The sequence below is a fragment of the Sesamum indicum genome, linkage group LG7 (genome assembly GCF_026168435.1).
Source record: "Sesamum indicum cultivar Baizhima isolate 11 linkage group LG7, ASM2616843v1, whole genome shotgun sequence".
In the NCBI taxonomy this organism is placed as follows: Eukaryota; Viridiplantae; Streptophyta; class Magnoliopsida; order Lamiales; family Pedaliaceae; genus Sesamum; species Sesamum indicum.
This window is the reverse complement of record NC_142663.1, coordinates 7516109-7529875: the sequence shown is the minus strand read 5'-3', so window position 1 is coordinate 7529875 and position 13767 is coordinate 7516109. Positions and strand designations below refer to the sequence as shown.

Below are 13767 nucleotides of genomic sequence, written 5' to 3'. Positions count from 1 at the left end.
GCATAAGAAAATGCAGTCCCATCTCATATAAGTGCTAAATCTTTTGGAATCCACCGGCCGTTTGCTTATATTGGATTATACATCTTGATAGGAGCAGTTGAGTTGAGCAAATTGCAATGCATTGCTTCTATTTCATCTATGGAATGAGTTTGATTGAGATGAGATTCTGTTTTCAGTATGTGAGATAAAAGTGTAATGCATTACAGTCGTTGTGATGTGTTTTTCTTGAAACTATTTGACATATATTTTGAAATCTTGCGAACATTTGGAGGAAGAATATCTCACTACATGAAATGAAACAATACAATCTCACAAGCAAGCATGCTTGCTTCTTAGAGTTGTCTTTTTTTAAAGAGGGTGCTGGTTCCTCAACAACCCTCCTAGGGACTAGAATTCATGACAAAGTCATAAGTGCAGCAAGCTACCTTGTTTCTTAGATTGAATGAGAATCATTTCATTTTTGCTTGTCTATAATTTTTCCATCTTCAACTGTAGAAGTTTTTTGTTCTATTGCTTATGTAACAGATCTGTTTGCACAGAATATTAAATCTCTGTGGCTGCGCCGCTGGTGTAGGCAGTATTGGGTTTTATTCTGTTTGGATCCACAGATCTGAGGTTTCAATCTTTAGAACATTTGTTCCAGTAATTTCATATTACAAATGATTTCAAATCCTTTTTTTTTTAATTTTAATATTTGAAGCGATAAACTGTTATTAATTGAAATAATTCGATTGCAATCATTTCTGCCACATATCGATATCTATTAAAGACATTACTATAATCATACTTTAATCAACAATATCAGATAAATGAAATTTAAACAATACCTACTATGTAGTAGGATAACATCTCATGCATATAAACTTCTAAAATTATTGGAGCTCAGCTCACTGCAAATTAATTATAATGTATGTCAAATCTTTTTAGTATCCTTAATTTCCATTTTAGTCCATCATCTTTCCAATATATCTCACTAATGTCATTTACTATTATATTTGAATTAAAAAATATTCTTAGTAGAAGTAAAAGAACATCAAATCCTTTATTAAACTTCCATATTGTGGCATTACATATTAACACCACATGTTATAATTTTCTTTGCATAAAAAAATTCATAAAACTTTTACATAAATTGTGGCCTATAGTAATGATGAAAATACTGATTGGCATTTTAAACTATAATATAATTTGATTATAGTTAATATTAGGAATAACTACACCGTCTTCTCTAAGGTTTAGTGTAATTATATGTATACAATCTGTAATTCGAGAAATTATATCTAATATCTTTGAAGTTTGTTATGTCTAACAAATAAGTTCTTTCTTAGTTAAGATTCAGTAAATTTGTTAACAAGAAACATAGATAAAAATTCATATTTACCTTCAATTGACTTATTATAGTCAGACAAATCCTTTTATGACAAAAAAGATTGTCAATAAATTTTTGACGAACAAGAAGACTTATTTATTACACAAAAGCAAATTATGAAAATACTAAATATTAATTTTTAATTTATAAATTTTTTTACATAGAATTACATTAAAATTTAAAAATGAATAATATAATTATCCTTTAATATTAATATGTGATAAAAGATCCAAACCATTGGGTCACCATCACGAAAGTCCATTGGGGAGTAGAAGCAGTTTTTGCTGTCCTAACCTAATCCACCTCGGAAGGTGTGCCAGTCCCAAATTGCACTTTGGGGTCCATATGGGGACTAGGGGGGTGGGGGTGGGGGACCTCTAAATTTTCAAGTTGGCCCCTACACTTCTAATTATATAATTTTTACCAACAAAATTCACCAACTTGTAAAAGGTGAATTTAATGCAATTATCTTCGAGTGAAAAATTGTGAATTATTTGATATTTACATTATGATATGAGTAAATAATATAGTGGAGATTCATAATTTTGATTGGGTAGAACCGAAGAAGATAATAATTTATGCTCATGTTAATGAAGTACCAAGATCGAATTCAGTGAACAGGCCCCATAAAATAGGAGCTCTGACTTAATTTGGATTCAAGAAAAAGTCAAATTTATCACACAACAAGTACACTATACTTAACATATTAATGACGATTTAACTTGAAAAAATGACATATTTACACATATATAACATATGTTATATAATAAATTATTCAGTGTATTCAAATTTTTATAAATAATAAAAAAATAGGTGGTTGATTACGCTTCGACCCTGTCCTGAACTCTTTCTTGGTGGCGAATGCGTCGACTAAGATATTCTAGATTTCATTGTTTCTTTTACTCCACTTAATATATATGTGCATGTAAATTACGTTATTTATTTTATTTAAATATATATACGTAATATGTATATAATAAATAAATTTTAGAAAATATATTTATATTATGACACGAGTCATGTGAGTGGGATTTTAGGCTACTCTGAAAGAAGTTAAATTTATTCCGAAAATTAGGAGGCATAAAATTTCAACTGCACCCGCATATTGGTTTCGTCCTAAGCGAATTGTATGACGTATTCTCGCCGACAAGTAAAGTTTAAAACATGAGAGTCATATTTGTTGGAGGAATTTAACTCTTTGACTCCCATCCCAATAAAGAGTTTCATGTTCAATATGGGACGAGGATATACACTAAAAATAAATAAAATAAAATTTGAACTGCAGTGTGTTGAAAAATATGCTTGTGGACCACCAACCAAGAGCACTTATAGCAACCATGGAACAGTTGGTAGATTAGATCTCTGCCATTGGTACAGACACTGTGGCCCAAATTCTCTGACAATGCAACATCGTTGTATATGATCCATCTTTACCAGATCTTTTTTCCTTTTTCAGTCATTTGATATGAAAGGAGAAAGAAAAATAAAGATTTAAGCTTATGAAAGGAGAAAGAAAAATAAAGAATTTTGAATTATAGTGACAACTTTTCTTCTTTAATTTCATGTTGCAAATAATTTGATATTTTAAAATTCCGTAGTTTTGTGATAGATTTTAAATATATTTATTATAAAATCGTTGGAAATCCTTTCCATCAATTTCTTCTTGAATTCAAATTCAAATTCAAATTGCCTTCAAATTGATCAAATGCATCTTGAAATTTGACTATAAATAACTCAATGAAAAGAGACAAGCGATAATGCATTATATAATTATATTTTTTTAATCAAGATGAAAATAATACGTATTTGATCAATTTCTAATCCATATAAAATGAGGTATCACAATATTGAAAGTTTGAAAGGGGCTATTCTTATATTGCTAGGTAGCACTAGCACGGCACGGGTGGAATTGGCGACATTCGACTTAAACAAGGGCTCGAGTTTGAGTACTATGATTGTAAAAATTTCTATATTAGGAGATTTTGTTTCAACTAAGTATGTAAATGAGTCGAGCTTGTCCAAAATTTCAAGCTCAAGTTTGAGCTTGCGGCGAGCTCATATTTTTTTTATATTTTTTGTTAAAAAGATATATTATTATTTATTTATAATATTAAATATTAATTATAAAAAATATAAAAAAACATATGATACATTATGTTAATCTAATGTTATGAATACATCACTTCATAAAATATATCTAAAATTAGTTTTGATAGTAACATAATCAGTAAAATCATAAAAAATATACATCAAAGTATCTAAATACTTACACATAATTTTGTAAAATTATACATACCAAATAAAAATACATTAGTAAATTATTAAAGGAATTCAACAATTTTAAAATTATATATGTCCAGAAAAGGTTTTTTTTTTTTAATAATTGAATCGTATAATATATTAATTTTAATAAAACAGATAAACATAAACTATTTTTTAAAAGTAAAATTAATAACAACGGTTATGAAAATACATTTTTAAAGAACAATGATCGCAGTTTTTAAGGAGCTCGTGTTTGAACCAATTTGACTCGACTTAAAAATTTTAAGCTCAATTTGAGCTCGGTTGCGAGCCTAATCAGCTCGTCTTGCACCACTAGGGCAGAACATCGGTCAAATCCAAATTAGTCGGATCCTAATGCGAATTCTAAATATTTAACGGTGAGAGGGACAAGAAAAAAGCTAAAAAATGCTAGCTAGTTTATCATATGCACCTAGCCAGGTTAGATCAGAGGAAAGAAATTTTAATTTGAATTGGGTATATGATCATTTTAAATAAATTATACAGTAAGTAAATAATTTGTTATGGAATTAATATATAATTCTGAAAATTAATAATTTAGTGAATTAAGTTTTGTTTTAGAATTTGTTAAATGTGGACAGACCTAAGTTGAGCTGAAATATTTTATTGGAGACATTTTTCATGCTTTATATGTCTAGGCTACCTTATATAACATGGAGATCGTGGGTACAAAATAATGTAATAAAATATAAGAAAAAACAAAAGAGTTTAAATACCATAATTTTTTGTGCACAAGGGAGATATAACATTGACGTTTTGTCTAAGTATAAAATTAAAATATTCATTTTAGCTAAAGTTTAACATGAAGGTAAAATTTGTAATATCAAATTAAAATGTGTACAAGAAAGTAAAACTTGACGTATGATGGTAAAACTTGTCCTCTCTCGTTGGAAGAACTCTCAGTTTATAAGCAATTCTCAGTCGGTTAGATAAAATTGAATCTCACACGGATTCTGTAGAAGATTCCCACCGATTTTTTTGAGCATTATCTCAAAATGGTTGAATAAGGTTGTATTTTCCACGAATTCAATGGGTCATCTACCATTGGTTGGGGGAACCCCCCACAGATTCGGTGCGTCAACTCCAAGCAATTATCTTTTGGCGGTTGGAGACCCGCGATTCTCGAGGGTGGTTGCAGTTCACTGAGAATGAGAATATCTTCTGGAAATAAGGATACTTTCTTAGGATTTTGGATGAGGTATTTGAGGAGATTTCTTCCCCAGCCTGAGTTCAAGATTTAAGGTTTGGAGGTTACTTTAGACTGGAGGCGCCACATGTCCCCTTAAAGGTGGTTGCTCCGTATTTGATTACTTAATTTTGTGGGGTGTGCCTTCAGAGGTCCTATGTGGATGCCACCTAAATCAATTACTTTGGTTGGAAGATTTCAGGTCTATAAGCTTCTCTATGAACTTATGGCCTTCTTGGATCTAGGTTGTCTGAGTTTCTTTCGACTAATTTATTCTGGCGTATCTCCTACTAGACTTCTTGAGGTCTCTATCCGAACTTGGTTTCTTGAGGGCACTCTGAGCCTCCTGTGGGGCACCCTAAGTCTTGCCTTTCTTTGAGCTCTTGATCTTATAAGACATCACCTTCCCCATGGAAAGCTATCTAGCCTTTTGAGTCAATCTATTTTTATGGATATTAATATTATTAACAACACAAGAAAATTAATTAAAAAAGTAAAAAGAAAAAATCCCTCAACTTTGTTATAAAAATAACATATCATAAATGGTGATGATCTAATATCATACAACTATATGTAAAATTATATAAATTAAAGTCTTGCTAAGTATTTTTATTTATTGAAATAAATCAATTATAATCATTTTTGTCGATCTCAATATATAACAAAAACTATCACAATAATTATTTCCTGCTCAACAACACTTATTACTACAGTACACAACAACCCCTACTAGTAGACAATATCCCACGCACATAGCAGCATCCAAATCCATGATCTCTAAAATCATAAAACCTCAATTTCACCAACTAAGTTAGACATAACTGACGATAAGGATTTTTTATATAGATCTAAAATAATGAACCACTTGTTATATATACCCTTCCCACTTGGTCCAATTACTCTGTTCTTCATTTCTTCATCAGACCACAACTGTATTAGCATTACCACTGCTGCTGCTGCTGATTCTCATAAAACTGTCATCTGTCTTTCCACCACTTTTCCCCACCGCGTGCTCGTTTTCCTTTTCACCCGAAAGACTTTTTTTTAAAGTTTACAGAGTCGGATAAATCAGTGGCAGCCATGGATGTCGACTTCGTAAACAAGTCAGCCGCTGAAGACCAGCTGGAAATGATGCTGATGCAGATCGACGATCTCCCTGATTTCTCCGACGTCGATGAGATTCCCGCCATGCTGCAATTCCCTCAAGAGTCTGATAATAACAATTTCTCCGTCTCAGAAAATCTGCTTCTTGATTCACCCACATTCTTGCCTGCAGCAGCTTCCAGGATATCTTTCTCCGGCGGGGTTCATCCGTGGGCGCCGCCGCAGCCCGGTTCAAGCGGTGGCAGATGGGAAAGCACGGATGAGTGTTCGGGGCCGGCCCAGAGGCGGCACTCCATGGCGGCGATGCGGGAGATGATCTTCCGGATTGCAGCGATGCAGCCGGTCCACATTGACCCGGAATCCGTGAAGCCCCCGAAGAGGAAGAACGTGAAGATATCTAAGGACCCTCAGAGCGTGGCGGCGCGCCACCGCCGCGAAAGGATAAGCGAGAGGATCAGGATTCTTCAGAGGCTGGTCCCCGGCGGGACGAAGATGGACACCGCTTCGATGCTCGATGAGGCAATTCATTACGTAAAGTTCTTGAAGAACCAGGTGCAGTCGCTGGAGCGGGTAGCGGTGAATAGGCCGCCTCCTCCGGCGGCCGGAGTTGGGTTCCCGGTGGCGATGTCCAGTGGGAATTACTTCCCGGCGGCTGCAAAAGGGTATCATCATCATCATCAATATGAGTCGCCGCCGCCTCACAATGTGCACCACTTAGCCGATGCTTAGTTAATCAGCAGATAATAATTCTTGCTTAATAGGTGTAAAGGAAGAAAGAAAATTCTTAGCCAAATTTGATCGAATCAAATAAATTATATGTCTATTTAATTGGTCATTTTTCTTAAATTCTTCATCAATTATACAATAATGTATTACAGTTATCATAAGTTCAAATCTTATCAAACTCGATACGCGTTAAAATTTTCCTAAAAAAAGAAGATTCTTGCATAATCATAGCCAAATTATGTCATGCATGTCTATTCTTATAAGAATAATATTAGAATTTTGGCATATATCTTTAGGGGAAAAGTATTATTTTAGTCTACTAAGTATGTCTAATTTTAATTTTAGTCCGATAATTATGTCCATTTTTGTTTAGGTCCAATAACTTACGAAATTGCTTACTTTTAGTCCTCTAGCAGATTTTCAGACAATTTTACCCCTATGCAACTTTTGAAAGGCATTTTAGTCCATATGCACTCATAGGGGTAAAATTGTCCGAAAATCTGCCAGATAACTAAAAGTAAGCAATTTCGTAAGTTACTAGACCTAAACAAAAATGGATATAGTTATCAGACTAAATTAAAATTAGGCATACTTAACGGACTAAAATAATATTTTTTTCTATCTTTAGAATTTCAAAGTTTGATTAAGCAAAACTCTATGGAAAAATAATGGGATCTATCTTAAATGTATATTACATGACCAGCGAAATATAATTGGCATGTGAATATATATACCGTATAATAAAAATAATTAATAATATAATAAGTATAATAATATTAAATTTGACTTGGACAAAATGTATATCATTATAAATTTTAGTCTGTATTTATTTTGACTGAATTTAAACAAATTATATTATATATACAATTTATGCTATAGTAAAAAAAATTTCCCTCATTGAAGTAAGAACATTACCAAAAAAACCTTTTCTTATTATCTAGTGTGTTTTTGTAATACGTACCTGATATATATAATTTTAAAAAAATACTTAATCATAAAAAAATACAATAGTTTTTCTATTACGTGATTGGTTGACTATCCAAACCTATTCTTTTACCAAATTGACAACACCAAGAAACTGAAATATTAATCCCACAACCAGAAAAAGTTGTAGTTTTAGTTTTGTAATTTAAGAGGTGGAATTTTTGGTTTTATATGAATTGATTTTCGTAATACAGTCCTATAATGGCTAATTTGGTCAAAAGCTCGTATTGACTTGTATGTGACCTAAATAAATTATAATTTTAGCCCTGTAAATCAATTTCTATAGGACAAAAAATGCTAATTCCTCTAGTTGTTAGACTAAAAATGTCGACGTTTCCTGAATTAAAAAAACTCAAAATTTACAATTTAATTGATCATATACAAAGTCACTTATAATTTTCGATCAATTTAACTAAAAAAATTGGCAAAGTTTTAGAATTATACAACTAAATTACCAAAATTAAAATTACTACTCATAAATTAAAGAAGTAAAACTACATTTGTTTTTTTCCATCCTACCACGTGATTAATTCTATGCAGCAAATCTTGGTGCAGGGTTTCTCAAATTAAATAGGAAAAATTGGCAGACAGAAGAAGTAAAATGAGGGTTTAAACTGTCTGAATTTCAGTGCAATTACGTATTACAAGAAAGGGATGATTATTATGATGAGCACTGATTATTATGGTGTCTGTGTCCTTACAAACCATGTGCGGACAATCCGCAGAGCAATTGTATTGTTTTTGTCGTGTAAGGAACTGATTAGGGCAGAAGAAGTAGAGAGAGTGATGGGAATGGGGTTTGCAGTAAAGGGATGAGAATTGGGACCAATGGTGCTGGATTTCCATGGCATCAAAGGTCAACTACCACTCACATGCCCCTTCAACTGCTAGCTTGTAGGCCCTGTTGAAAAATATACAAACTCTTAGGAGTTTTTGGGGGGCACCGGTGGCCGAAACATATCATTTTAACCAATGATTTTGTGTCATTCTTTTTAGGATGTAGTGAAATTGGTTGTCTAATATTGTGTAGGACATGCACCTACTCACATACACCCTTACAATTTGAATTATGTAAGAAGAGATTTTGAGATTCAAATCGTTGAATTTTGTTATTGTTTGTGTGATCGTATGTGTGTAAAGTTGTTAATATGTTAGATATGACTATTTAATGAGATATTTATATCAAGACATGGTTGTTTCGTATGAGGCGTATTTTTTAATTTTCTAAAGGTTGATTTTTAGTTCTTCGGCCATTCGTGGAGTTATTTTTGTTTGGAATTTAAATATTTATGTATTACAATAAATAGATTTGAAGAAAGAAAATGAATAAATATAAGTATAGTGAGAAAATTTTGATTGAAAATATATATTGTTACTGAAACTTGATTATTAAAAATGAACTTCTCCCAGAATTTATACATTTGGCTCAAGGGGACAGCGAAAATTAATCTTAATGGTTCAGCGAGAAACTTTAGAAAACTCTTTCACAAATATTTTTAAATACTATACAAGTTTCCAAGCTTATATATAGAACTCTTCTAAAAAAAAAAATTTCTCTCGACTTTTATATTTGTCTAAAATTTTGCATCCACAAACTTTCACAGTTGTATAAAATATTTTAAAATTATGATATTCTTGATTTTATATCTGTTGCATCTAATGCTTTGTGTATTGTATTTTTTTATTAACCTCTCTATATCTCTGTCGACCCCTTTAAAATATGTTATTTAGAAAAGTGTATACATCTCTCTTGTTCTTTTTCTAGAGAATGAAAGAGAGATTTTAAATATCCTATCACTTCAAAAAGTTTAAAACTAAAAAACACTAGCAACGTACATAATGTAAGAAGAGACATTAGTGTTGGAACTTATTTCTGGTGTGTTTTATTATGTTTTCTGGAGATAGAGGGAAAAAAAATATAGATAAATAGATATGTGTTGGAAATAGTGTGTATGTTTCGATTAAGTTTGGAGATAATTTAAAAGAGTTTAAAATAGGTATTGTATGTTCCGTTTTGTTTCTTAGGGGGACAAAATGTACTGTTCATTGTAAAATCACGTTTCTTTTATATGTAATTATATATTTATTTTCTTAGTAGGTGGATTGAATTGTGTATGTTATTGTAATTATATTTGTATGAAAAATTATTTACAATTTTTTTTCTTATTTTTGAAATAATAATTATATATTTAATAAATAATTTTATGCACATTAGTAAGGGGTTAAGAATATTTTTTTGGACATTCTATTCAGATTGATAAATTTAACATGCTTATTCAAATAATAAATTATATGAATTAATTAAATAATGTTATATTATAGAGTATTTCAAAATTAATTTGCTAGATGATTTCATTCAAATAGAAAAATTTAGAGTATTGTTTAAATGATTAAAACAACAAAAGTTAGTTATTTTAAGATTTCATTTTAATAAATTTAAATCAGTTGCGCCATGTCAATAAATTAATTATCGTAATATTTTTCTATTCTGCGATTCAAAATTATTTATTAAAAAAATTGTATATAAATTAATTATTCAAATATTTTTCTATTTAAAAATCCAGAAAACTCACAAAGCCAAAGCAAAATTAGTGAGAGTTCATTTCAATAAATAACATTATTATTTACCCAAAAAAATCTTCAAAGTGATAATTGATTAAATACTAAACCACAAACCAAACTAATACTAAATATTCAAACACAATTTTTGACTGGTTATCTTAAGCCATAATTTGGGGAAATTAAGATGGAAATATATAATAAACATCTTTATCACACATAATCAAATAAACTCATATTCCTATCATTCCTTAGTTTTATAATTATGTAACATATGACATGTAAATTAGCGAAAGCATAATTCAGACATCCAAATGTATGCCTAAGAATGGTCATGAGGCCACGATTATTGTCCATGTGGCTGCCGCGTTCAAGTTGTACTTTCTCCCTCATTAGCAGTGTGGCCTCCACAATTAGATTGCATCTGGAAGCGACGGATGTAATCCGTCCGTAATCTAATGTCGCCGACCTCTGACACAATGTTCAAATTTCGACGTGATGCTAATGACATACTGTGGGCCATTCGTGGGCCACCAACCTCATGCACTACCTAGCCCATTATAGGGGTAGTGGAATCTGAAATGACAATGAAGGCACCTTCTGCGCCTCTTGTCGAACTATGAATACTATTACTACTGTCGCTATAATGTGCCTCACTATGCTTCCGTGGAAACACATGTGGTACTCGAATAATTAGGCCCGACACCTCGACCATGCTTGGATAATATGGCTCTAGGTACTGATCATAGTAACATCTGGCTAAAGGGTAGTGCTGTATAGGGTGTAAATTAACAATCAATACTGTAAATATTTATAAAAAGCAAAATTTCAATTGTAATATCTGATTCAATTTATTATGAATAATAGTACATACTCATGTCGTTAATTCACGTAGTTTGTTGGGAAAATTCGTGCAAAAAATATTTCTACATCATACCATACTCTTGGTGTGTAAGTGATTTCGTGGAACTGATGAAATTGCTCTTTGAACTCACAGAACTTGTCACGGACCTTCTTTGTAATGATAGCCAAAATGTTGTCGTAATGCACAAGCCCAGTATGCCATGTGTGCCTTAGTACGAGCATCATTTCTCATAGGTACAAGCGATCATCCACATAAATAGCTACTCGACCTTTAAAGTCTAATAGTCTACTTGTGGAAATTCAACTTGCTCAAAATATCTACGAAATGCCATGTCTGCAGTAAAAATACTCCTTCTGGGAGGAAAAAAGAGTTGAGGCATTCCACGTAGAGAACTTTACACATTTGTTCATAATTCTAATTTGAAATTACTAATGAGCGCATGAAAAGTGTAAAACCCGCAACGGAGTGGGAAAATATTCTTAAATAAATGAAAATCACACAGTTTTATCCATCCTACTCAAGCCCGTTAAAGCTTTTAATACATTACACACATGGACAGATTACTGTTCCCTAACATCATTCCTAGTTAAGATGAAAAGATGCGACATCTGCACTGCTATGTTGTGTGTGTTTGGCTTCTATCTCAATAAAGTAGGATGTCCCCTATGATAAAATAAATCCATATCGGGCGAAATGTCATCTTCTAGTTTGTTAAAGATGGTGTCATCCTGACCAAACCTGCAGATGGAGTTGTGAAGGGTACAACAAGCAATGATTATATTGATATGGTGTTGGACAAGGTTGCTCTGCATCCCACCTGCAATATTAGAAATTGCTTATTCAGTACTCCAAAACACCGTTCAATTACATTGTGTAACTTAGAGCGGGCATGGTTAAACAGGTCATGCAGGGTACAATATCGATGACCATGTCTCCTGTACTCAGCTAGGTGGCACCTAGTACTCATCTAGTGGAGGTCCTACAGCGGGAGAGGGATCATCCTTCTGGAGGACGTATCCAAGGAGGTGTTAGCTCTGATGTTGGTTCATTGTTCTCACATCTTAGTTCTATATTCCCACTGACGGAGCCGATGATGCGAGCAAAAAATAGTGGTGCCTCAATGTAGTTAGGGTGCAAAATGATAAAGTGAAATGCTAAGAAATAAAAAAGTGTAATTGAGTGATAAAGAGAATATAACTACTTGATTTGCATGTAAAAATGAGATGTTGATACTGAAACAAAGCTTTCAATACGAAATTATAACATTCCCCTCAGCTAAAGTGGTAGCATGAAGGTGAAAATTATAGTATGTAGGCCCAAAGTGTAGAAAATATAACAAATATGTCTTCTCCCGCTGTAGGGAGTTCTCTATTTACAGGCAACTCCAAATTGATTTGAGTAGAACAAGAATTTGGGGAGTATGATCCCGATATTATTAGATAATGTTGAATCTCCTCGGATTTAGTAGAGAGTCACCAACAGTTAGAAGATCCCTCCCGAATTCGGGGGAGACAGTTGGAGGATCCCCCCCCCCCCCCCCCAGATTGAGTTGGAGTCCATTGAGAATAAATGCATCTTCTAGGGATAAGGATGCATTCCCGAATAGAGGGTTTAGGATATGCCTGTTGCAGCTATTGTCCAAACTTTTAGGGTTTATAGGTTACTTCTCTTTGGAGGCACATTCGATTTTGTAAGGTGTACCTCCGGGGATCCTATGTGGATGTCATGTCAGATATGCTTTGACCTTAGTTGAGAAATTCAAATCCCTAAGCTTCCTTATAGATTTGTAAGATCTTGGATCAAGGCCTTCTCAAATCTAGGTCGTTTAGGTTTTATTTAGTCAATTTATTTTTTGGAGGACGTCCACCGAACTTTTGGAGGCCCAACACCGAATTTCCTTAGGGTGGGGCCCTCTCTCAAATTGGGCCTCCTGAGGAGTGAAGACACCATAGGCCTCATATTCTTTTTTTTTTGGGACCTCTTTGGATTGACTCATTTTTATAAATATGATTAATATTGATGCATCTTGTAAGTACATATATAATCATCCATATCACATGAATAATTTGTGCACAGAGCCAAGAAACCAACGCTATAAATATGATTAATGTACTGAAAAACATTCATGTACTGAAAAATCGAGGGTAAATCTTTTATTGATTACTGTTTTATTACAGGTTAAATAAATCTTTTTATGATCAAATTACCCGCATATATCTTCACGTGTTAATGCATGTGAAAAAGGTGTATTTTCACCGTTACAAGGATAGTTTAGTTCGAAAAAAATTGATTGACCTGCAATAAGTCTTAGTCAATCAAGGGTAAACATCAATTCTCGTTCAGCTTATCTATTAATATCAACAAATTTAATAAATTTTGACTAATGAAGGGATATATTTGTTAGACAGAAGCAAACTTTAGAGATGCTAAATGTAATTTTTCAAACCACATAAAATTTACGTATAATTACATCAAATCTCAAGAACAGCGAAAATAAAGCTTTTTCATCGTGTTATACATCAATTGATTATAAAAATAAAAAATAAAAAAATAAAACTAAATTGCTCTAAAATAAATTATCTACATACAATTATTGAGTATTAAATGTTTTTGTTTTTGGCAAAAGGGGTAGGTTGCCCCCCAATATGGTAGTGTTTGTGTCTCAAGGTTCAT

General features: G+C 32.4%; 1 protein-coding gene across 1 annotated transcript; it reads left to right on the top strand.

Annotated features, from left to right (window-relative positions):
* The first annotated feature begins 5721 nt into the window (after positions 1-5721).
* Positions 5722-6806, top strand: LOC105166268 (uncharacterized). The gene has a single exon (XM_011085574.3). The coding sequence runs from the start codon at positions 5937-5939 to the stop codon at positions 6687-6689; it is 753 nt and encodes a 250-aa protein (XP_011083876.1). The 5' UTR covers positions 5722-5936; the 3' UTR covers positions 6690-6806.
* Positions 6807-13767: the final 6961 nt, after the last annotated feature.